Below are 27124 nucleotides of genomic sequence, written 5' to 3'. Positions count from 1 at the left end.
TTTTCACACTTGAATAAATCCTACTCTTTTACACTCACTCTTCCTTATAGGGGAATTTCATTCTTTGAATTCATGACACAAGAACCAGAAAGAAACTGGCAGTGAGCTACTGGAGTCTGATGCAACATTGGAGAGGAAAACCCATTTAAAAGCTGCAACTGGCCACTCTCTGGCTTTGCTGGCTGTGAATCTAGAACCTGAAGCCAGTAGGTATTCCCTGCTGTGAATAGCTGCTAACACTAAAATGGGCTTTGTTGGTTGCAGAGGCCTACAGCTTATTCAGACTCCACCTACCAGTAGAACAGAGACTCTAGTTTCATCTCAAACCCTAGTTTCAGTACTAGGGATTGAACCCAGGGCTTCACACATAAGCACTCTATCACTGAGTTACATCCTCAGCTCTTTATATGTTATTCTAAGACAGGGAATAAGTTGCCTAGGCTTATCCTGAAATTGAGATCCTCCTGCGATAGCCTCCTTAGAAGATAGGATTACAAATATGTGTCATTGCACCTGGCAGAAAACAGCATTTTTCAGGAATAAATATTTTATCAAGGGCAATACATATTGTGTAACTAGTCTACTAATCATAGAAATTTTAAATTTTCCCAATCTTTTATTATGCTTTTTTAAAAATCTTAAAATTAACATGACTGTATATATAAATCCTGTGATCTGCTTTTTTCCCAAGAGGGTCTATAAGAGGCAAACTTAAGGAAACCCAGTAAAATTGACCGAAGTATTGATTATACTGCACTCTATCTTTATTAACTCCAAAATAAATTTAACTGAAACCTGGTTTCCATTTTTGTCATGTGTTCAGAGATTGTAGCACCACAACCTATAGTTGTGCTACAATAGTTGTGCCAGAAACTGTGAATTTGATCGTCTTGGTCAGCTCAGGCTGCTACTACATCAAAATAAAATAAACTGGGTGACTTAAACAATAGACATTTATTTCTCACAGATCTAGACACTGATTTGAAAGATCAAGGTGCTCGCAGATCTAATGTCTCATGAATCCTAGCTTTCTGGCTTGCAGGCAGACACCTTCTCACTATATGATCAGGAGGCCTTTCCTTGGTGACTTGAAAGAAAGAGAGAAAAGGACAGAGATAGAGAGAGAAAGAGGAAGACAAAGGAAAAGTGACGGAAAGAGAAAGAGAGAAAGATCAATCTCCTTATAAGGGCACTAATCTCACCAAAGGCATCACCCTCTTGATTAAACTCAATTATTTTCCGAAGGTTCCACTTTCAAATACCATTACACTGTGGTATTTGGGATGAGGTACAAATATTCAACGTATAAATATGACCTTATCTGGAAAAAGAAACTTTGCATGTATTTAATAATCAAGGTAAGGTTCTTGAGATCATATTGATTAGGGTAGATAATGAAAAATTCACTGGTTAACATGAGAAGAAAGAGTAAGAGAAAAGACAAACAAAGGAAAAAAGCCATGTAAAGATAAATGCAGAAAACATAGTGAGATGTACACAAGCCAAGAAATACCAAGGGTTGCCAAGGATTTCTAGTAACCACCAAAAGTTAAAGGCTCAGGCTCTTTCAGAGCCTCTGGAAGGAATCAACTCTGATGACACATTTACTGTATACTTCTGAACTCCAGTTTTGAGAGAGGATGAAGTTTTTGTTATTTTAAAATACCAAAATACATACTATTTTTCTATAGCAGCCCTAGGAATGTAATTCACCCCCAATTACATTTAAGATTAACATCATCCACTGTTTGCAAAGTTGTTTCATCTATTTTTTATCAAACTTTTCTGAATTGCCTTATTAATATTTGGTCATCCAACTAGGCATAATCACAGTGCATGCCTGTAATCTCAGCAAGTTGGGTGGCTTGGGCAGGAGAATCAATAGTTTGAAACCAGCCTCTTCAATTTAGTGAGATCCTCAGCAACTGAGAAAGGTCCCATCTCAAAATAAAAAATAAAAAAGGATTGAGAATGTAGATCAGTGGTAAAGAGCCAGGTTCAATCTCTAGTAGAAAATTTAAATAGTTGGTCATGCATTATTTTATTTTTAAAAGCAGTATGATTATCACCATACTTATGTTATATTAATGGAAAATAATAATCTAGCTGTAGTCCTATTATATTTTTTCCCACTTAGTCATAATAATATCTTTAAATGCAGGAAGTATATCTTTTTTTTTTTTAATGGTACTGGGTATTAAACCCATAAGTACTCTACTACTGATTTACACCCTCAGAGCCCCCGGCTTTTTTCATTTTCTTTTTTTCCAGACAGGATCTCACTAAGTTGCCCAGGCTAGCCTTGAACTTCTAATCCTTCTGCCTCAGATTTCAGGTATGCACCCCAATGTCTAGCCAAGAACTATGTCTTAAATGTTTTTGCTTTAAGCCATTTCACCTAATATGGTGCCATATATAAAGAGCATAATTCAATAACTTTCCATTGATAAAGTAAAGAATGATTGGGGCTTGGGTTGTAGCTTAGCAACAGAGTGCAAGGCACTAGGTTCGATCCTCAGAACAACAGATAGATAAATAAATAAAGGTGTTGTGTTCAACTTCAACTAAAAATATTTTTTTTAAAATGAATAATTAATTTTTCATTATATATTAAGCTAACCTTATTAAATGGCTTAGAATACTAGAGGAATCATTTTAAAATCTTAACCAACCATATTCGCATTCCCTAATGGTTAAAAAAACAATATTTAATATTAGCAGACCTAAAATTTATGCTTGGAAATTAATAATATTCAAAACACAGTGAGTATCACCAAAGTTAGAAAGGATATAAGTCAAAGCACCAGCAAAACTTCTTCTGTAGTGCAGATTTAATATGTGGTTACAAATAAAAGTAGTTCATTACATTATGTTTGTATTATATACTATAGTTTCTTAAAATATAGTTGTTAAATAATTTTCACAATTACCTAAAAAAAGTACTAAGTAAAAAAAAAAAATCTAGGTAAACAACATACCTGAGTTCGTAAAATTTCATTTTTTGACAACTGCATATCACCAGTCAATTCTTTCACAATGATACCCAGTGGCTCTAGACGTTTGCTGAAGTAATTTGTCATTTCAGCTGCCAAGGCTTTCATTGGAGCAACATATACAATCTGTATCAAAGGAACACTAGCTTGATGAATGAGCAAGAACTACAATGTCATTTGCTTCACAGTAGCCAATATAAGTCACAATTTATTGTGAAATATGATTCCAGCTACTTCCTGTGAGAAAAAAATCTTAATAGTGATATATGAAAAGTATTATCTTTGTTGGATAAGTGGGTAGCTATTTAAAGGACAACGGAATTTGTTTACATAGTTTTATCATTTGGAAAATTGGTTCTGCTTCAAAGCTAATGTATTTTCATAGCTTTTCACAAGGGTAATAGGATTTTCATAAAACAAATAGGGACTGCCTTAATAATGAAATAACTTAAGCAGTATTAGTTGTGTGACTTCAAGTACAATAAATATCCTAAAGAACTTCCAGATTTCATTTAACATATATAACTACAAGTTTATTTTAATTTTCAGGATTTAAAAAGCTATTGTTTGTTATTTACTTACCTTAAATTCATTCTTTTTGATAACACCTTGTTGAAAATGTTGGCGAATTTCATGCAAGACTGTAAGCATTGCAATATTGGTCTTTCCAGCTCCAGTAGGGGCACAAATCAACATGTTCTCATTGGTGTTGTAGGCAGTCTCAAATACTATTGACTGAATTCTGTTAAGTCTCCTCATTCCTTTAAAAGCCAACTGTCCAATCTAAAAACAAAAAAGCATCATTCATTATAAACTATGATAATGTGAAGAACTCATACAAAACATAAAATACAAACATTAATTCTCTTTGAGTTTTAAAAAAAGAATTTGTTCAGTTTCTAGTACATCCTATTTTTGAACTTACGACAAATTGTGAAAATACAACTGTTGCCCAATTCTAATGCATTTGGAAATGACAACTTAATAAATATGAAATGAGACTACATTGGCATTTTTGTACACACAATATGTAAGTACAAAACAATGATAAATTAATAATGTATCAAAGTAAAATTAAGTGAAGATATTTTAAAGTTCAAGTTTATTTAGAAATTTCATGATAATGTTCTACTTTATTTAATTTGAAAATGACTAGTGATAGAGCAAACAAAAAACTTCCTGGAGATATAAATAAATGGGAAATTCTATTTCAATATTTTATAAAAAATGTTTTTTTTAAAGTTTTTAAAAACAAAGCAGTAATATTACGAACAACAGTTAAAGATTTACGTATTACATAAAGTTCATACTGCAGCAAATGCAGTTGTAGGCACTTCGCTATTATTTCTTCATTTAATCCTCAAAAAATTATATGATATGTTATAATATGTCCTCTTAACAGAAAACACTAACACATAGATTGGTAAAATAATTTTTCCTTAAGTCTTTCTATGTGAAGAATCCTAAGTGACGAAAACTAAAATGTCTAAGAGTAAACAAAATGGGGGTTGAGATTAATCACAGGAACCTAGAATGACATAAATGTCAGAAAAAAATAAATTTTGAAGCCAAGAATATTGCCAGCAATAACGAAATTCATTTCATAATTACAAAGAGATGAATTAATCACCAGGATATTAAATCTCAAATATTTACATATTTAAAAATAAGTCTTAAAAATAATAAAGCAAAAACAGTAGACATGCAAAGAAAAATAGAAAAATCCACCAGCACAGTAAAATATTTCATTGTCCCTCTCCAAAAGTTGTAGAGAAAATATTGCTGATATGAAAACCAGCAAGGTTACAGTAAACCAAACAGTACTATCAACCAACTTCACCTGATTAAATTTATTCATCTAAAAATAGAATACACTTTCTTCCCCAATGTTATTGAACATTTGTGAAGATATAATATATACTGTTTCATAAAATATAAACATACCTGCATTGGTCTTGATAAACTGAAAAAGCAAATCTTATAAAATCTGCTCTCTGATCACAATGAAATTAAATTAGTTATCTTTAATAGAAAGTTTCTTAGAACACATCCAAATACAGGTTAAGCATCCCTAATCTGAAAATCCAAAATGCTCACAAATCTAAAACTTTCTGAGTACCAATCTAAATGTATTCACATCAGGAAATCTGGTTTCATGCACAAAATTATTAAAACGTACAAAATTGTCTTCAGGCTATATATAAAGATGTATATGAAACATAAAGTGAATTTTGCCTTCAGTCTTACTTCCTATCCCCCAGTAATCTCATTATGCGTATGCTAATATTGAGAATTTTTTAAAAAATCTGAAATCTAAAAATATTTATACTCTCAACATTTTTGGATAGGATATTCAACCAATTAAAACTAAATGACTTACTTCCTAAATAAGGTATTAATGAAAAGAAATTCTAATGGGACATTAATAGATATTCTTAACTAAAGAAAATGAGAATTTCATATATATAAGTATTTACAGATGTTGGAAAAGCAATATCTAGCAGAAAATTTCTAGCAGTAACTTTCAATATTAAGAAGAAAAATTTCAAATAAATGGCTACTTTATCTTTCAAAGTAAAACTAGAAAAAGAAAAAAAATAAAACAAAAGCAAATAGAATAAAAGAGATAATAAAGATGAATACAATAAACATAAAGGCAATTCTTCAAGATTAATAAAATTCATAAATCTCAAGTCAGACTGTTCAGGAGAAAAAAGGAGAGAAAACACAAATTGGCCCTGTCAAGAATGAAAAATGTGGTATCACCACAGATGCTACAGAAAATTAAAGAGTGATTAAAAAAATATTAAGAACAATTTTATATCAAAAAGTCTGTGCAGATGAAATGAACATGAACAAATTAATAAACTGGACTTAAGCAAAATGAAAAACATGATTTTCAAGACACTGTTAAAAAAAGAGAAGTCATATAATGGGATAAAAATCTTTGCAAAACATAAAGTCCTTGTATTCAGAATATATAATTTTCTAAATATAATAATCAGAAAACAGTGCAACTTCAAAAACAGACAAAATATATAAACAGTCATTTCACCAAGGAGAATATAAAGATGGCAAATGAGTGCACACACATATACAAAGATACTCAGCTGTTGAGAGCCACAGTTTAGTCAGAATGACGCCTGGCATTTTTGCCAGAGAGAATGGTTGAAAGGTGACCCTGCTCTGGGATTAGGGCGGCTCCAGGATTAGGGCGGATCCTGCTGCCTCCAGCGCCTGCTACTTTGGAGTTCCCCTTGAGTTCTTGCGGGGTTCTGAGAGAATTGGCCTGCAGAGCCTGGTGGAGGCAGTGTGTTCCTGGGAAGTGTGTGTAGAGTGCTGGTGAGAGTTCGGGGATAAAGGTTGCTGTTTGAACCTAATAGGCTGTGCGGCGGCTTGGTTATTTTGTGCCCAGCCAGACTGCGGCACTCAGCATCATTAGTCATTAAAAAAATGAATGTTGCAATAACAATTTGTACCTATTCAAATAGATTAAATCTTTAAAAGTGACAAAATTTTTTATTTTTAAAATTAAAAGCAAATTAAAAATGTTAATGAGGATTTGGAGAAACTGTAATTCACACAAACTGATGGCAGAGGTGTAAAATTACTTTGGAAAACAATTTGGTAATGCTTAAAAAGTTAAATAAACATATACCCAACATATATTCCAGCTATATCTCCTTTCTAAGATTTACTCAAGTGAAAGGAAATATATATGCAAACAAAAACAAAAATTTTATTTGTTACAGTACAAAACAAGAAAACAACTCACAGATCACTCAATAGCTGAAAAGATAACAAAATGTTACATATTCACTGACAGAATACCATACAGCCATAAAAAAAAAAAAAAATGAATTCTTGAGACCTGTAATGAAATACAGAAATCTCAAAACAATCCTGTTGAATGAAAGAGACCAGACAAAAATGGAATACATATTTTATTCACTGATATAAAAGTCTAGCACACATAATCAAATCTGTCCCAAAGAATGATTAGTAGATGTGGTAGGTAGCATTAAAGAAGAAGAGAGATTATGTGGACTAAAATCATCTTTTAGAAATGATGATTATAGATGGTCACTGTCTTGATTGTGGTGACAGTTTCACATGATAAATCAATATATATATATAAAGTAGCCATATTATATTATATATATAATTGGACTAAAAACTTGTAATAAAAGTCTGTTAAATAACACAGCCACATCAATGTTTATGGCAGCACAATTCACATGCGAAATTTATACACACACACACACACATATATATATATATATGACATAAAAATGAAAATTTGCTTCAATAAAGCTTTTTATTTCAATTTTACCTTTTATGTACTGCTTGGAATAGAACCTAGGGCTTTGCACATGATAGGCAAGTGCTCCACCACTAAGCTACATACCTAACCCCTTTCTATTATATTTTGAGACAGAATCTTATTAACTTGCTTAGGCTGAACTTCAATTTGGATACTCCTCTGACTTAGCCTCCCTTTGTAGCTGAGATTACAAGCGTGCACTACCGTGCATAGTTCTCAACAAAGCTATTAAAAAATTAAAATAATATAAAATGAAGTAGCAACTTATTTATTAGATTTATGCTTTATTAGGACAAAGATGTTAGAAGAGATCAGGAGAAGTAAATATTGGGCCTAGAAATTCTAAGGCAAGCCAGTCAAACCTCAAACTACCAGTGATACATTCTTTATCAACTTCTACTGATCACTCAGTACTGGAACACCAGCACAGCATGCTTTTCAGGTCTAGGGAACAGATTAAATATTGTATTTGACAATGTTTGTACTATAAATATTGAATAAAGTAAAGATTTCTGAATTCCATTTCCTCATCTGCAAGACAGGTAATATTATATAAGAAGATTATAAAGATTAATTTTTAAAAGTATAACAATTATGGAGTGCTGACTAAAGGCAAAAAAAGATAAGTCCATTACATTAATTATCCTTATTATTTCTAAGAACCATATCAAATTACATTTGTGTACAATGAGTCGAAATGCATTCTGCTATCATGCATAATTAGAACAAATTAAAAAAACATTTAATTAAAATTCTTTTGGCCAGTTGTCAGCATAAAATCATTAAATAAAAATTTATTAAGTAGCCTATTATGTTACTGACAGTTGATCAGGAACTGGGGTAATATACAGTAAAATTGTTGGTTTCAGTCCAGTGGGCTGTATATTCATTTAAATAAATAATTTCATATCAAATTATTTTACAGATGAGAAAACTGAGACTTCAAAAGGCTTGTTTAAATTCAAACAACCATAAACAGTGGAGCCGGGTTTTGAAGTAACTTCAGAATTCCAGTCTTGAATTAGATGTTCATAACCATACATAAAACGGTACTTGTTAGATGTTGAAATAAACCAATATTATCATTACAATCATATCTTGCTAAGCCAAGATAGTGCTGTCAATGAATACTGAAATTTTCAGTCTTCATAGACTCATTTCAAGAAATGGAGACTACTGTTTCTAAATTATAAATCTAATCACTCCATTCTAGCTTGAAATTTTCCGAAGTCTTCTCGTTGCCAATTTTGACTGAATACGGTACACAGCATATAGAATCCTTCCAGACACAGTATGCAGGACTCTTCAAAACATGAGCCCTTGTTATTACTCTTCCCACCACCATCTGAACAATTTTATTCCTTCACGTTATATAGAAAACCTTTCCTAACCATAAGAAACTCTTCATTATAATTCATTTGAACATTCAAAAGTAATTTCTGGTTTCCTCCAATTTCTTAAGTAAGTATTATATTTATTTCTATCACATTTCACCATATTTCAAAAGATTAAAGGGACTCCCATTTCTCTTAGAAGCTAACATTCAAACAACCCTGTTTATATATGACTATTATGACCCTTAATAATAAATTTTGAAATTATTTATTTAAATCCAACGAATCTTTCACATAAAATGTGTTAATTTGGGAACAGAAAATATTGATCTTGCAACTACACAAAATTTTTGGCCTAGCAATTTTTCTGTTGTAGAATTTATCCAAAATAGATTTGTACATACTCAAAACTATGTATGTCTAAGAATATTCATCACAAAATTATTCATACCAAAACTAAGAAAAAATTCCAAATAACATCAATAGGGTACCATCCCATCATATAGGTGCTGGCATTGACTTCTTTAACAAGATCTCCAAAGCACAAAAACTAAAACTAAGAATTAATAAGTAGGATGCCATCAAACTAAAAAGTTTCTTCTGTACAGGAAAAGAAATGATTAAGAACACAAAGAAACAACCTACAGAATAGGTAAAAAAAAAAATCTTTGCCAGCTACTCCTCCAATAGGGGATTAATATCCAGAATATACAAAGACCTTAAAAAACTTAACAAAAAAAACTTAACCCAATCAATCAATGAGCAAAAGAACTAAAGAGAAACTTATCAAAAGAAGAAAAACAAACGCCCAACAAATATATGAAAAAATGTTTAACATCTCCAGCAATCAGGGAAATGCAAATCAAAACTTAATATTAAGATTTCATCTCACTCCAGTCAGAATGGCTATGATCAACAATATGAACAACAATAAATACTGGTGAGGTTGTAATGAAAAAGATACACTCATACATTGTTAGTGGGACAACATTCGAGTACAACCACTCTTGATGGAGCAGTATAGAGATTCCTCAAGAAACCATGGATGAAATCATCATGTCACCCAGCTACCCGACTTTTCCACAAAGATCTAAAATTGGCATACTATAGTGATATAGCCACATCAATATTTATAACAACACAATTCACAATAGCTAAATTATGGAATCAACCCAGATACCCATCAATAGATGAATTAAGAAGTTGTGATATAGATATAGATATACACACACACACACTGGAGTTCTACTCAGTCATAAAGAAGGATGGAAGTATAACTTTGCTGGTAAATTGACGGAAATGGAGAATATCATGCCAAGTGAAATGAGTCAAACTCAGAAACTCAAAGGTTGAATGTTTTTTCTCCTATGCAAAAGCTAGAGTAAAGTAAAGGAAACAGGATCAAAGAATAGAATAACAGAAACAATCAAATATAAATTAAAAGATGAACAAAAGAAAGTCTAAAAGAGTAGCGGAAGGAAAATGGCAGGGAAGGACAGGAGGGAAAAGGAGGGGATCATGAACTGAAATCAACAAACTGTATGAGTTTGTCAGGATGAACCCAACATAATTATAAAACTCTAACAACAAAAAAAATAGGGTATCACCTAATAAATTATGGCACATCCATTCCATAAAATTCTATGCACTCATAAAACAAAATTAAAAAGTGTGCTATTTTCTGAAATATGCAGATCTTGTTATGTAGAAAAACAAAGGTGAAGAACAGTATTATGTAAGGTTTTTGGTTTTTTTGGGTGGTGGTGGGGATTGAACCCAGGGCCTTGTGCATGTGAGGCAAGCACTCTACAAACTGAGCTATATCCCCAGCCCCTAAGAACAGTATTATGATATGTTATGTTTTATCCAATACTGGAGGCAGAAGAAACAGGGAATAAGAATCTGTATTTGCTCATAGAAACTAGAAGAATACATAAAATTCAACATAGTAGTTATTATTGGGAGGGAACAGCAGACCAGGGCAGACAGAAGACATCAATAAGAAACTTTCCACTAATATAAAGGATTCTGAAATATAAGTTTTCAAAAAGTAATATAAATGTAAATTTCAAAATGTAATATTTTCAGAAAGTTTTTGAAATGTAAGAGTTACACTATGCAATAAGAAAAAAAGAGACAAAGAATTACAATTGACATCATTAAAAATGGAGGAACTCAGGTATCCAATTTCAAAATGTGATATTGAATTTTAACCAAGTTATCTGATTTATAAAAGTAAATACAAAAATATAAAGTCAATAATACAAAATAGCTGACTTGCCTCTTTATTCATGATATGGAATACTATATCTTTACAAAATACCAAACTTCTAATTTCTACATCTTCTTGAAAAAACACTGAAAAATTACAACAATCTGTTTATTAAGACATGGAAGACTTTGCTTGGTCACTGTTATTTTCTAGTTTCTTAAGGGTCATGTATTTTAATGTCTCATGATAATAATTCATTTTGAACCAGACAACCTGGGTAGGGGAAATTAAATCTTAGTAACAAAACAGCTCAAGAGAGTAATCTACTATTAAATCCTTGAAGGAAATGAGATTGTAAAATTTTGTGAAAATCGAAAGTTATTTTCTAAAATGAAATGGTGACAAACTTTATTACATACAAAGAAAGCAATATGAAATACAGCTAGAATTAGAAATTGCAAACATAATTCATAATCCTTTTATTACTTAACTGAATCCATTTATACCATTTAAAACATTAACTGAAAAAATTCAATATGTCTATAAGTACCAATTCATAAAAATTCCCTCATATTGAAAACAGTCAATCTAAGAAACACAATAAAAAAAATTAGCTAAATAAATAGGTTAGGTTGTCTACATTCTACTCCTTGATAATGAATAGATAAATAAGGAGATTTTACACCCCTTTAAGAAAAAAACATGAGGAAAGAAAAATATAAACCATAAAGACATTTAAGAAGAATTTAAGGTATAATAGGAGTCAGAGTTTAACCTTTTCTTAGGAGAATAAGATGCCCTTTTTTCCTGGGAGAGTTATGATTTGAGCAATGGCTGAATGCTGAATAAAAACAAAGTTCTCATGGGGGAGATTTAAAAACACAAAACTTTGGCTGCCCAATCACAGCAATCTCAACAGATAAATCATCCAGAGTTCCTGCCAGCACATTTTTAACAATACTCTGAAACACCTTCACTACAGTGCTGCATCAATAGTCATATTAACAGTATATGTGATCATAGTAAAAAACATGCTTTAACCATAGATATGGGTTTGAGATATCTAGGTTTGCTTTGCTTGTCTTTAGATAGAGCCAACATAATGAGTGAGAGTTAGTTTCACAAAATCAGTGTTATAATTAAAGTACACAAAGGCTGCAAGCTGAAAACACATGGTAGCTATGAATTTGGTGTTTTCTATGATGTTAATACATTATTTTCATAAGATAGATGAACTAATTCTGGCTGTGTGTATACTGCATCTATCCCTTTAGGATTATTTAAATGTTGTAGCTTAAAATTATTTAATGGTATTACAAACAGTCTAGTTGGCCAAAATTGTAGGATTTGCCTTCTGATAAACAGCTGTGTCTCTAATCATGGCAATTAATCTGAAGCAAAAGATCCTCTGTCAAATTCTGTTGAATCCCACAATGAAAATGTCATTTTTAGTTTCTTGGCTGATATTTGTGGTAATAATTCCTTTTAGCTCCGATTTTAACCTTTAAATCACTGCCACTATCCTGGCCAAAATCCTTAAAACTGGCAAAGTATTTTAGCACTTACATCGTCAAATCTACAAAATGTTACTCATGTTGAATTATGGGTAAGTTATTAATTTTTTACAATACATAGGACTTTAAAATTTCTCCAAAATAATTATGTCAAGGATGTCATTTTATTATTTAATTGTTTTATTATCATTATTATTATTATTTTTTGCAGTGGTAGGATTGAACCCAGGGCCTCATGAAAACTTAGCAAGGATGTCATTTTAAATATGTATCGCCTTAAAATTTTAAAGAATTCTCACTATAACTCTCTTAAAGATATAAAACTATTTTCATTACCATTTAAGCCCAGAATATTTGAAACATTTATCAATTCAAGATAAGAATTTAATATCAACAATAAAAATCAAAAAGATCTATAAAGGAAAGTACTAACGACTTATTTAGAGCAACCTGATCTATACATGTGTATGTGCATATGTGTGTATTTCAAAGTTTAACATATTGATTTCCTAAAAACAGAAATTTTAAAATACATATTTAAACTGGCCCCTTCAAAATATTTTAATATTTTAAATAACTAAGATAAAAATATAGAATTTTCATATCTATTTTATGGAAATGAACTAATGGCATTTATTTGAATGTGACATTAAATGAGTAAAACAACAAATATTTTCACCAAATCTTTTGCTCTGTCAAAAAAAGTTAGAACCTTGATATGAAAGACAATTTTAAGTCATTTTCTTTTTTAAATTCTACAAAGAGAGACAAAGTGAATATCTTTAAATCACAGAATTCCTGACTTTAAGAATAATCTTAAATAGATTTTAAGGTAGGATAACAAAAATTCAATGAGAGGAAAATGTTAAAATACATATAATATATATTTATACAAAAGTAGAAAATAAAAATTACCAAAATACACATTCCCATGTTATCATCATCATTATGCATCATAATCCTACCAAGGGCAGAATAAAAGTTCAACTAGAAAGAACCTTTGGAATCTCATATCCAAATTTTGGATAAAATTTGTTAATATATTTTTCACTTTTACTCAACATCTTATAGATCTTGGTCAACAGAGAAGAATAAATAGAAGATTTCAAGATTAGAAAGCAAAAGACACAAAGCCATTGTTTACAGATCATATATGACTACAGAAAAAACTCAAAAGACTCTATAAGCAAATTTAGTAGCAATAATAAGATTACAGCTTAATCAGGCTGACACATACAAAATTAGATATCAAAAATTTCATGCACTAGCTAAAAGCTAAATCTATCGTTGAAAAATAGGTATAGGAACTAGAAATTAAATGGTACCTCAGAAAAATTTAACAGAAAAATACAAAACATTTATATTTTTGGCAGAACTTCAAATTAGTAAAATCACTTTGGAAAACAGTAATGGAGACTTCCCAAAAAACTAGGAATGGAATTACATATGACCTAGCTATCCTGCTCCTTGGTAGTTATCCAAAGAAACTAAAATCATCATACTATATTGATACAACCACATCAATGTTAATAGCAGCACAGTTCACAACAGCAAAGTTATAGAACCAACAAAGGTACCTGTCAACAGATGAATGAATAAAGACAATATGGTATATATACACAACAAACTTTTACCCAGTCATAAAGAAGATTATGGCATTTACTGGTAAATGGATGGAAGTGGTGAACATCATTCTGAGTCAGAAATTCAATGATCAAATGTTTTCTCTCATATGTGTAAACTTTACCAAAAGAAGGAGAAAAAAGGAGGAGTGGGGATCCCAGGAAAACTGAACGGAGATCAATGTAATTGAGAAGGGTGACAGAGAAGAAGGGAAGAAGGAAAAGGAAAAGAAAAGAACGGCAGAATAAAATTGACCCAATTATGCCATGTATATATGTGAATATACAACAATGAATTTCAGCTTTATGTGTACCTATAAAGTACCAATTAAAAAAAAAACTGTAAGTAAATAGTAGACCAGTAGAGTAGAGGGAGTAAAACAGGGGGAAAAGGGAAGGAAAAGAGGATGTCCTGGGGAAAAAAAATGACATGAGAAAACATAACATAAAATATAAAGATATATTGGGGCTGGTCTGTCAGCAGTAGAGCGCTCATCTAGCACATGTGAGGCCCTGGGTTTGATCTTCAGCACCATATAAAAATAAATAAAATAAAGGTAATGAGGAATTCAACTACAACTAAAAAGTGAATATTTTAAAAAATATAAAGAAATGAACCTAACAAAAATGTGTAAAACATATGCTGATAAATAAATCATGAGAATATCAGAGACAACCAATTGATACATATAACCAAAGTCAAATAATGGTAAGAAAACCCATAAACAACAACACAATCATATCAAGTATTCCTGCTTATTTAACACAACACATAAGTATATTGCAAGACAAGGACTAAAGTCATTTTAAAGGCAATTTAAAATTCCCATATTACAAGTTAATTTTCAGACTTCTGAATTTATTTAACTTCTAAAATTATAAATCTGGGACAGCTCAATGTGCCTTTAATGCATTCTAATGTCCTGCTATAAAATCAACAAAGTATAGATTATAAAGAAAATTATTTTGTTTGAATGCTTCTAGCAGATGTTAACTATAAACTCTCTGCAGTGGAAGAGGTATTTTTCAAAGCAGCTGGTGCCCTTTTCCTAGTTAGTTGTTTGCTAGTGCTCCTAGTAGACTTTATAGCACTGTAATCCTGAAGAGGTTAAGGCATCAAAACAAAAAATATTCTTATTTTGAAGAGAAAATATAAATTTTTAAGGTTATATAAGAATTTTCCATTTTTTTCTCATGATTTCCATAGTAATACCTTAAACAATATTGTAATAAGTAAAATAATGCCTTCCTGACAGTGAACAAATTTTCATAAATAAAATTATTTTTGAAGATTCCACACAAAGAGCAACAAACATGACACAAAATTTCTTATTTTATGCCAGGTCCACAAAAATTTTTCAACATGAAATTAGAAAGTAGCCAGACACAGTGGCACATGCTTGCAATCCCAGTGATTGGGAGGCTGAGACAGGAGGATTACAAGTATGAGGCCATCCTCAGCAATTTAGCAAGGCCCAAAGCAATTTAGTGAGATCTTGTCTCAAAATAAAAACCATAAAGGGCTGGGGACGTAGCTTAGTGATGAAGAACACCTAGAATCCCTAGTAACAAAAAGAAGAGAAATTAGGAACTCTCTTTTTCTGTATACCCCACAGCAGATGTGTTTTTTAAAAAAAAATAAGTTAACTGCCATAGTTTCTGATAAAACTCAATGCCCCCAGAATAAGCAGTAAAGAAACAGTTCCACAAGAAGTTTTCACTAAGCCTCCATAGCTTTCTATATAAAATTACCCTGAAGTTGAACTGTTGATTTAGTACTTGAAGCATTTCATAGTGTACTGTGGGTAAATACTCAACAAAAATGCTTTTTAATATCCCAACAATGCTATAAGTTCACAGAATGCAAGGATGCAACCTTTATTTTTTTGTTTTTCTGTTTTTGTTGTATGTCATTTAACATATCTGCCAAGGTATATAAAGTCTTTCCCCAATCACATCTTTTAGTTGCTGGTAAAAGTCCTCTAATATAATGAGAAAACAAAAAGGAAGTTAAAAAGAAAATTATGAATCATAATTTTGCAGGAAAACTTCAAAATTCCAAAAGCCAAGGGAAGATCTTAAAAGCTGCCAGTGAGAAAAATTTACCTTAAAACAAACGCTAAGACTGCAGACATCTCAAAATCAAAAAGGAAAAGAAGGTAATAATAGAATAATATCTTAAATGTGCTAAGAAAAAGCATGAACTTAGAATTCTATTAAATATCTCAAGAATAATAGTTTAAAAAAGGATATTTAGATTAAGAAAATTTAAAAGGCTTTTGGCAACACCCACATTTTCACTATAGAAAATTTGGAGAAAGAAATTGATATACTATGAAAGCACTGATAGAATTTTAATTAAATAGTAAATCCAAATAACTTCACTATAAATTAATAACAACAACAATGTATGGTGTAAAATCTAAAACAATATAGAACTAAAAATCTAAAAGAACATAGAACTAAAATACATGACAATAGTATCAATGAAGCTAGGAAAATGATAAGGATTAAAAAGCTTGAAAATCCTTTTTTTTTTTTTTTTTGGTTGAAATAGTTTAGATCTACTCAACACACAGAAGAGAAGGAAAACAAAAAGAACAAGTTTCAAGGTATCAAATGTTTATTATTAAGAAAAAAAGGAAGCACATAACTCACACACATAGATGGGACATGTCCTATTTTACACGTCCTGTGCATTAATTACTAAAAAGAATGTCTACAGATTCATAAGAAAAATGAAACTTTAATAAAGAAAAAGAAGTTCTCTATTCATTCTCTAAATTTCTAATGCCTCAAATCCAATTTTTAAAAATAATCCTACCAGAAATGTAATCACTTGGTTTTCTAAAGGAACTTGTAATCATACAGGCATTTGGTTTCCAAACTATTAATTTTCACTGCCTTTGAAACAACAGACTATTTTAGATCCCTCTTCTGGAGTGATTTATTCAAGACACCAGAAAAGCAATATTTTGCTATGATTCTAATCAATAAATCCATGGTACTAAAACTAAATATATATATTCCCCCATTGTCATATAACTACTCAAAAATTTTGTGTTTTTTCTTCTGTAGATAATAATAGTATCCCCATTTGCTGTGGAAAATTCCTCCTTCACTCTTAGAGGCTCAAGGAAGCTGACAATAAGGATACATATAATTATCAGCAAGAGCCCCACACTCCCACCAAAGGAAAAGGCATTGTTTCGGAAATAAACTGTGATCCTGTGTCAGGAAAATAAAACTTTAAACCCAAAAGATTTTTTCTTTCTTTTTTTCCTGTCAGAACTTGTGGGAATACTCTTCTTTCTGGGATTGAAGTATGAGAAAACAAATATGTTTGAGCTTCTGACATATACTTTTCCCTCACCTTATAGAGAAAGCAAATATGGGAATCCAGAGATGAAAAGAATAAGAGAAAACAAAGAGACATGAGCAAGAGAAAGGTAAGAGGGAAGGAAAGAGAAACAATAAAGAAATAAAGAAAAATAGAGAAAGAATGAAAAAGAGACAATGATGGATCCAATGACATCATTAGATGTAGCCAAGATGGCCACACATGCAGCTTTACTCCTAGACAATTCAGTTAGAAATGCCAATAAACTGTCTTTGTTGTTGCTTTTACTTCTGTAACTACCAACTCAGTGAAACTGGATTAATCCAGAGACCCTATCTAATTTTTTAATTAAATAATTTATTTATTTGTTCTAATTTGTTATGCATGACAGCATAATGCATTTCAATTCATTGTACACAAATGGAGCACAATTTTTCATTTCTTTGGTTGTACACAAAGTAGAGTCACACCACTTGTGTCTTCATACATATACCTAGGGTAATGATGCTCATCTCATTCCACCATCTTTCCTACCCCAGTGCACCTTCCCTAATTAGTTATACATGACAGTAAAATGTATTTTGACACATGATATATAAATTAAGTATAATTTCTCATTTTCCTGGTTGTATATGATGTAGAGTTACACAGGTCATGTAATCATATATGCACATAGGGTAATGATGTCTGATTCATTCTACTATCATTCCTACCCCTGCGCCCCATCTCCTCCCTTCACTACCCTCATTCTAGTCCAAAATACCTCTATTCTCCACCCCCTCCATTATGAATTAGCATCCACATATCAGAGAAAACATTTGGCCTTTGGTTCTTTGGGAGTGGCTTACAGGCAATTCTGATGCATCATAAAAAATACTGATGTAAGACATAATTAGAATTTCATTCTGTTATAAAAACTTACTGTAGAAAATAGCTTAACATTGAAAATGATAAGGAATTGTTTTAAAAATAACAAGACTTCAATGGAATATTGTGTGATTTAAAAACTGATGCAATGTGTCTACTGACATTGAAAAACATAATTAAATATACATGAATTGCACACACATAAAATGATGCAATTCCATTTTTTGTAAAAAAAATACATATACACAAATATATAAAGAATACAATTTATGTTTGTTATTCTGTGGATATTTTTGTATTGCTTTATTTTGCTCCTTTGGTGTTATTGTTTAGATATTAGGTGGCCCCCAAAAGCTCATATGAGATAATTCAAGAAAGTTTAGAAATGTAATGACTGAGTTATAAGAGCTTTAACATGCTTAGTGCATAAATCCCTTGATAGGGATTTACTGAATGGTAATTGTAGGCAGGTTGGATGTGGCTAGAGGAAGTCAGTCACTGAGGGCATGACTTTGGAGTTTATATTGTCCCTAGGGAAGAAAGTGGGCTCTCTGCTTCCAAATTCCATGTCCTGAGCTGCTTTCCTCCACCACACTCATCTGCCATGATTTACTGCCTCACCTCAGACTCAGAGCGATGGAGTTGGCTATATATGGACAGAGACTTCTGAAATCATGAACCCCAAAATAAACATTTCCTCCTCTCATTGTTCTTGTGAAATCTTTAGGTCACAGCAATAAAAAAGTGAATAAAAAAGAAATTGGTTCTGAGAAGTAGGGTCCTTGTGACTAATGTGACCATATGGTTCTGTTAAGGTGTGAACTGATAAATACAATCAATAAGAATGTAAGTTATAGGTTACGGAAAAAATATAGATTATAGATATAAGATTTTGATAAGTGAGATAAGACAATTATAAAGCAAGAACTTTCATAGACAGGTCTAAGACTCCATTTTGGTGTCTTCTATAAAAAACTGTTACAAGAGCTGTTTCTGAGAAACTGAAATGAAAGCTGTTTTCTTATTTTAAAAAGTGTCTTTCTGTACTTTGTACCCCTTAAATTGTACCCTACTCAGGATGCAGGAGTGGTCGAGGTGAACTACATCCTGGGTTTGAATGCCCTTGTGGGTCTACATGACTTTGAAGAAGATTCTCGCCCCAGTGACCCCCGCCCACATTCAGGATGTGACTGTCTAACACCTGCTTGAACCCAGGGCTGTGGTCAACTGAACTGCAAAGCTAATGCTCTTTTTGGCTTCTGTTTATCACTTGCTTGCTGACTGGAAAATTCCAGTCCTGCATAGAGCCCACAGGTCCTGCTTATTAATGTTTTAATTTCAATGACTGGCTAGCTTACATGACGATAAGCAAGTCACTGAGTTGTGGTTTTTGTGCTTATATTCTCTTTGGATAGACAAGGAAGCTGCTGTCCTCCTACAGAGTTTGAGTCTCTGCAGTGGGTGACAGTCGCTGGCCAGGTAAATAAAACTCTCTTTTGATTTGAATTTGGACTTAGAGTGCTTTCTGAGGTGTCTCCCCATAACAGTTCAGAAGTTTTTGGAGCTTTTTAGATTTTGTGGAAGCAACTTTAAAAAGTTTAGAGATGCAAGCTGGAAAAGTTTGAGAATGTTATCAACAGCTTAATGGGTGTTTCTGTGTGAGCTCAGAAGACTAGAATGCCAATAGGAGTATGAACAGTCAAGACAGGGTTCATGAGGTTTCCAAGCAGAAGGACTTTATTGGAAATTAGACTAGAGACCATTCATATTCTGTTCTGGCTATGAAGTTGTGTACATTTTGCCAGTGTCCTGAGACTTTCTGTAAGGCTGAATTTAAAGGTGATGGACTTTTTAATCTGGTGGAAGAAATCTGTAGGCAGCATAGCATTCAGGTCGTGGCATGGATATTGCTGGCAGCTAGCCAAATTTATTGTGATAATTAGGATCAGAAAGTGAAACAGGAAGATTTAAAAAACTTAGTTTGGACAGAAAAGTGTTTTAAGTAAACTTGGGGCAAAGGAAGGTATGGGTAAAGATATTATAGCTATCATAGAAACACTAAATACTTCACCAAGAAACAATAGTAAAGAAGCCTTTTTTAAAATAACTTTATTTACTTTTATGTAGTTTTGAGGATGGAACCCAGTGCCTCACATGTGCTAGGCAAGTACTCTACCACTGAGCTGTAACAACCCCAGCCCAAGTAAAGAAGTCTTGATGAAATCTCAGGAATTGGCAAGACCATACCTATCTCAGGCTTAATGGTGTAAAAGTAAAAATTCCCTTGAGAAGAGACCAGTGGGCCCCCCTGCTTGCACAGAGTAGCCTAGGAAATTGTTTTATTACACTCAGCCAACTAGGCAGGCACTCAAAGCCTGTTGAAGCCATGGTCCTAGAAGGCTTAGCTACTGATCAAGATGGCAGCAGACACTGGCATCAACCATGTGGTACATCAACTATGTTCCTTTATATATTTGACACATGTAACTTGCTTTTGAATTTTACAGGGCCTCATGCTGAAAGTGTACTACAAGTTTCAAACGAGACTGTGGACTTTTGGGCAATGCTAAAATTGCTGACTATAGGGGCTCTTGAAAATGGACTAAATGTATTTTTGCATTGCAAAATGGGAATGAGTGTGTGTGGGCTCACACGGAATGTTATGGTTTAGATATTTGGTATCCCCCAAAAGCTCTCTCTGCTTCCCAGTTATAAGTCCTGAGCTGCTTTCCTCAATACCCTTCTGCCATGACATAGAGCCCAGAGCAATGGAGTCAGCCATTTATGGACTGAGATCTCTTAAACTGTGAGCTCCAAGATAAACTTTTGTTCTTCTAAAATTGTTGTTGTCAGATCTTTTGGTTGCTGCAGTGCAAAGACTGACTAAAACATCTTGCTCACCTGCATTATTTTTATTTCTGAAAGACTATGTATTGTTATACATTTTTTTAAAAACCCCAAGCTTCATTTTGATGATAAAAAAAAAAACTTCAAATAATATATAAACTTTAAACTAAATGACATTTTATTTTGAGAAAGAGTAAGTATGGCAAAACTTTAATATGAATCTAAGTAAAGGATATATGAATACTAATACTCAAACAACATTTTCATTAGTTTGAATTTACCAAAAATTAAAAAGTTGTGGAGAAATAAGATAAACAAAGTACTTTAGAATTTGGCCCATCTCCCAGAAAAAGCATTTTATTTTATATTAGGGTGACCATTTGATAAATAAATAAATACATAAACCCTTTAAAATATTTTAATTGTCAATTTACATAGGTTAAACCAAAAAAATTACCTAAAATAATAAAAATAAATATGAAAACAGACAGATGGATTGATAGATAGATGTAAATATATAATTTTGAATTTTATTTAAAATATTTTAAATATATTAAATATATTATTTTTTGAATTTTATTTGAAATTATTTTTTAAATAAAATAAATTATATTTTAAATATAATTAAATATACACACACACACACACATATATATATATATATATATATATATATTCAGTATACAAACAAATGGATATATACATGGTTTTGAAAAATTTAAACTTCCCTGGTGTTCTTTAGTAATCAACCATTTATGTCTCTGATTTATATTAGGAAGCTACTTTTAAAAATAATTTTTTTCCAATATAAGTTCATTTATAGTACATAGCAAGCCTCAAAAATATCAACTCTATAAAAGGTTTATCTCACCTCATCTAAGTCTTGGATATAAACTGGCTTCTCCTCTAAGCCAATTGGCATTGGTTCACTATAGGGAATCCTTACTTCTTCATAAAGCTTGTTATTCTCTCTTTGGATTCCTTCTGGTAAAATCATCTATAAATATCAAAATAACAATTCAGAATTTAAAAAAAAACAAAAGAACTTCTCTGGTAAAGATTTTTTAATGAGAGAAATACAGAATGCTATTGGTTTTAAGACATAGTCCTGGCAAATAAATTTAGCTAATTTAAAGAAAAACAAACCTAAATGAAAAATAAATAAATAAAAACCACACTCCATTATTATGTCAAGTATCTTATATGACATACAGGCCACAGTACATTGACGAATCTTAAAGTATACATTAACTACATTGAAGACAAATGTACTCATACAAGTAGGATAGCATACAATATATGGTATAAAGCTTAGTCAAGCAATGATATAACTGATAATATTCAAAATTATAAATTTCAACAATAATGAAAGAGAAATGAAGAAATATTGTCTGAATACTTACTATATGTCAGAACTTTATACAGATTGTAATATCTCATATACCCTATTATTTTAAATATTTTAAAATATTTTAGCATAAACTAATCAACTTGCACTGTATTCACAAAGGAAACAGGGAAAGCTATGTGTCATTGCCTCAGAAAAAACGTATTTCCAAGAGTTGTTGTTATAAACCAATGACATACCTTTGCACCAGCAATGAATGCTGATGTTTTCCTGGCTTCAGCCTGGGAATCATAAACATGGGGATAATGAATTTTTTCAATGTCCATGTCTCTCTGCCTGCTGAGAATTGGAACACTTCTAGCATTCAGAAGTGCCTGCTCTCTGAAAATACAAAAAATGGCAGGCCAAATTTGACATTTTTATTTTGAAAAGGAAAGCAAGGTCATTATAATAATTACTTCTGGTGGCATTCCATTATAAAGAAAAAAATTAAACTACAAAAACAAAGATATCAGCAACTCAAAAATTTGGGGGGTAACCAAATAGGATTTAGCACATTTTCTATTTACTACTTTTAAATACCATTTAGTAAATCTGACTTATTGTTCATTCTTTATAGTTTTGCATTTTCACAACTCGAAGATATTTTCAAGGTAAAAATTCCTTTTTGGAAAAGTTACAATAATTAAAACATCAAGTGCAATAATGACTTCATTTCATTTTCCTCCTTTCTACTTCTAGAGAACAATACACACAAATAAAAGTATAATTAAGTTGGGAAGAAAACAAAACCCTCAAAATAAATGTAAATAAGTTTTCTATAACTTCATTGACTGGAATATGTGTAGCAACTAAAAATAGCTTACCTCTGTAATCTAAATCTCTCATGGATGTGAATGCAACCAATAATATTCTAATTAGCAGATGACTGTTTTTTCCCCAGAAAATTTTTATTCAATGAAACTCGTTGTTATAAGAAAATGGGACTAAAAGAATCTGCCAAATTGCTAAAATCACACTAGAAAAATATGTAAAAGTATTGATTATAAACATGTGTTTTTCAGATTCTTGCTTTGATTACCTGTGTATCCGCAGTTCCTTAGGATCAAAGCCCATAAGTCCTTCTCCAGAAACTTCTCCATCTTCTCCAGTCTTTTTTTCTCGTCTGGCAATTCGTTTTTCTTCACGTCGATATTGTTTCATTAACTGCTTTTCTTGTTCGGACTGAATAGTGACTTGACAACCATAATTAGGTTTGGTATTCTCTCCTAGAACTTTTTTGCAATTGTCTACAAGGCAAATTTTCAAAATATAATGGACTACACATCTCTGAGATCATTTAACCATTATGAAAACCATTTAATTTCTCCCTAAAAGAACATGAAATAGCATAATGCTCTTATCATTCACATTGGAAAGTGGGCATATTCAATTACATAATTTAGGAATAGGTTTCTTTTTAAAAATTACAATATTTAATATTAGCTAATGGCTTAAGAAAAGTCAGTAAGATTTACTTCCTATAGATTCAATAGTTAATGTTACTAATAGTTTAAATTCTTACATATAAAATCAGGAGCCTGTCAGCGGTAGAGCGCTGGCCTAGCATGTATGAGGCGGTGAGTTCAATCCTCAGCACTATATAAAAAAATAAATAAAACAAAGGTATTGTGTCCAACTACAACTAAAAAAAAAAATTTAAAAAAATCAGGAGCCTGAAATCCAATTTTGTGATTTTGAAATAACTTGTTTATATTAATTTAAAAAATAATTATTAATACTAATTAGCACTGTTAGATAATACTAAAATAAAATTATATATTAAATAATTTTTCCTATGTAATACACTTTATTCAGTTAACTTGTATATATGTAACTATTCATACTGAAATAAACATAAGTGCAGAACATACTTCACAAAACAAATACAGCAAGAGCAAAGTCTACCTTTTCATGAAAATAAAGGCCTTTAAAAGAAGGGAAGAAGGTCAGAGTCACTAAGGGGTACCAGGTCGATCAAAACTCAATGTCTACAAAGTATAAATTAGATCTGTGGTTTGGTCAACTCAATATTCAGAACAAATTTTCTTCCAACAGGATCCAAGTTAGTAAGCTTATTTTACTGAGGATACTACATCCTAGGCACTATTGCTAAGCTAGGAAGACAATGCAAGACTTGGCTAATACTCTGCCAAGCACAGCCCAGGTTACTTTATCAAATTCTAAGCTGCAATTCTGAAAAAAGAAGGAATTAAACACAGTACCAAAATAGGAAAATTTGTTATCTAATTCATTCTAAGTCAAATATTCAAATATTACAGCCTCCTTACAGAATTGTTTTATTAGATGCTCAAGACAATACAATGATCTTGACATATCATATATTTGATTCAAATAGGATATGAATTCTCATTTTTCCACAGATTGCAGAATCACATTGGTTATACAGCCATGTATATACATACAACAATACTAGTGTCTGTTGTATTCTGCTGCCCTCCCTATCCCCCTCCACTTCCCTCCCCTTCCCATCACCTCTCTCTACCCAATCTACTGTGACACTTTCCATCCCTTTTTCCCCCTTCCCCCTCACACCATCGTATATGTATTTTGTGTAAAGAATTTTAATGAGTCATTTATCTATCAATAACATGAAATAACCCCCACTATAGTTCCCTAAAAAGGAAAGTGTGTCTCAAAATTACAAAATGAAGTATAAGCCCATGTATATTAGGATTAAAACTTAAAATTCTGAAAAACTATTTTCATTTTTAAGTCTTACATTTATTTTATTTAAGTCTTATATTTATTTTATTTCTTATTTCTAAGGAAGTCTTATGCACTTAATAAATTTATGATTAAATTTCAGTGTCAGAAAAAGAATGAGGCATTCTGACAGTTTTTACACATACTCTTAACTAAAAGAAAAGTGAAATTGTCTACAAAGCCACTCAATCAACAATACATATGTTAAGCAGAATGTATAAAATTTGAGTAATGCCATTTATTTATCAGAAACCAGAGTTAAACATTTTAAAGTGTGAAACCCCTTTGGATGACATACTAAATTCTATATACTGGTGTCATTAACATTTTAAGCAAATGTGACAGTAATTAAATACTACTATATATACTTACAATCATCCAAATAAGAAAATTAAAATTATAAGAAAATACAATGCCTCATTAAAAGATTTATAAGGTTTCAATCAAAATATACTAAATTCCTATAAGACTAAACATAATAATAATTTAAAAAATAAAGCAGCAAAAGCTTAAATGTATGGCTTTTCTTGTTTGGTTAGGCCAACTGTCGCAAATGACAAGCAGAAATGAAATAACCTTAATGGAAATACTAACAAAAAATTTTACTGAAGAACTATATAGATGATTATATCCTTTTAAAATGTAAATATAACAGAAAAATCCTGTATAACTACTCAAAATATTGTCACTTGATATTATGAACTAAGTTTTGATTTCATAATACACTCTCTATACCAACTCTGAAGACAGAATTTAATACACAAACTATCTTTATCTTAGAGATCAACTTCTCATTCACTCATGTCACTTCTCATTCACCTTACACTTACTGACTGTAAGAATAGAGCAGAGTAAGGTAGATGTCTGCATGAAAAAACTCAAATAAAATGAGCCTGAAATCTAGAAAATGCTAGATTTAAAAAAAAAAACAAGTCATTGCTCTATAAGACAATGGTTTTGGAAAATACAAAAAAGAATATGGTTAATAATGGGCTCATTAAGGTACCTTAATAAAGAAAAAGTACAATTTGGTAGTTATGAGAGAATTTTGAAGGATCCCTAAATGCAAAACATCAAAATAGACACAAATTGGGAACACTGGTAAAGTAACAAGCGTATAAAGATTCTTCCTTTTCCTTCAACAAAAATCTAAGGAAAAGAATTTTAATGCAAATACAACATAAACCTACCGAAGTAAATTTTTTAAAAATATGCTACCTTTCAAGTTCTATATTGTAGTCCTTAAAAAAAAACAAAAAAACACTATTTATTCATTTAAATGCCTCAAATTTTCTAGTGCATACTCATCATTCTTAAATAGTTGCAATATTTAATAATGATCTACTATGGAATATGAGAGTAAAATCTATTTGAGAAAAGTGAAAAATCATTTCAGGACTCAAATATATTTAAATTTAGTACTTATTTTGCATTATAAAACTGTGTTGCTTCTAATAAGTTATATTAATAGAATAAAATTTGTAAAATAAATAGAATGAACATATACAAAACTCCTAACTCATCATCTAAAGCTTCCAAAAAAATAAATGTAACATTGGATTCATCTTTAACTTTCTATTAATAAAACAGTGCTAATATACTAATAAAGCTGGAACCAAAGATTAATGGATTTATGTTTATGAATCTGGATAACAAGTCCTATTTTAAATGTAATCATAACACATCAAATCAAATAAATTAATTTTTTTTAAAAAAGAGTTAGAATCAGTAAATATCTCTATAATAACATTTAGGAGAATGACAAAAGAAATACCAAATTCTCAGAATTTACATCTTCACAGGAGTTGATATTTAACTCTGTCCCTTTCTTCTGGCAAACACCAATTTTAAAAGCTCCTAAACCCTGATGGGTTACTGCATGGAGTCTGATTATGCACTTTCCTATAGCCCAGAGCCTTCTTGGAGCAAGGAAGTTTAGAACTATTCAAATAACTTG

General features: G+C 31.3%; 1 protein-coding gene across 3 annotated transcripts in view; it reads right to left on the bottom strand.

Moving 5' to 3' along the window:
- Ascc3 (activating signal cointegrator 1 complex subunit 3) overlaps nt 1–27124 on the bottom strand; it is a 364887-nt gene that overhangs the window by 261222 nt on the left and 76541 nt on the right. For all 3 annotated transcript variants that reach the window (XM_071613181.1, XM_071613180.1, XM_071613179.1), the window contains exons 6-10: nt 23483–23690; nt 22641–22782; nt 21925–22050; nt 3576–3776; nt 2979–3119 (exon numbers count right to left, since the gene is read on the bottom strand). In XM_071613181.1, coding sequence (XP_071469282.1) covers nt 2979–3119; nt 3576–3776; nt 21925–22050; nt 22641–22782; nt 23483–23690 — 818 coding nt within the window. The remainder of the gene's footprint in view (nt 1–2978; nt 3120–3575; nt 3777–21924; nt 22051–22640; nt 22783–23482; nt 23691–27124) is intronic.

Source organism: Marmota flaviventris, chromosome 6 (assembly GCF_047511675.1).
Source record: "Marmota flaviventris isolate mMarFla1 chromosome 6, mMarFla1.hap1, whole genome shotgun sequence".
NCBI lineage: Eukaryota > Metazoa > Chordata > Mammalia > Rodentia > Sciuridae > Marmota > Marmota flaviventris.
Note: the sequence above shows the minus strand (reverse complement) of the source record. Positions and strands in the feature narration are given on the sequence as shown.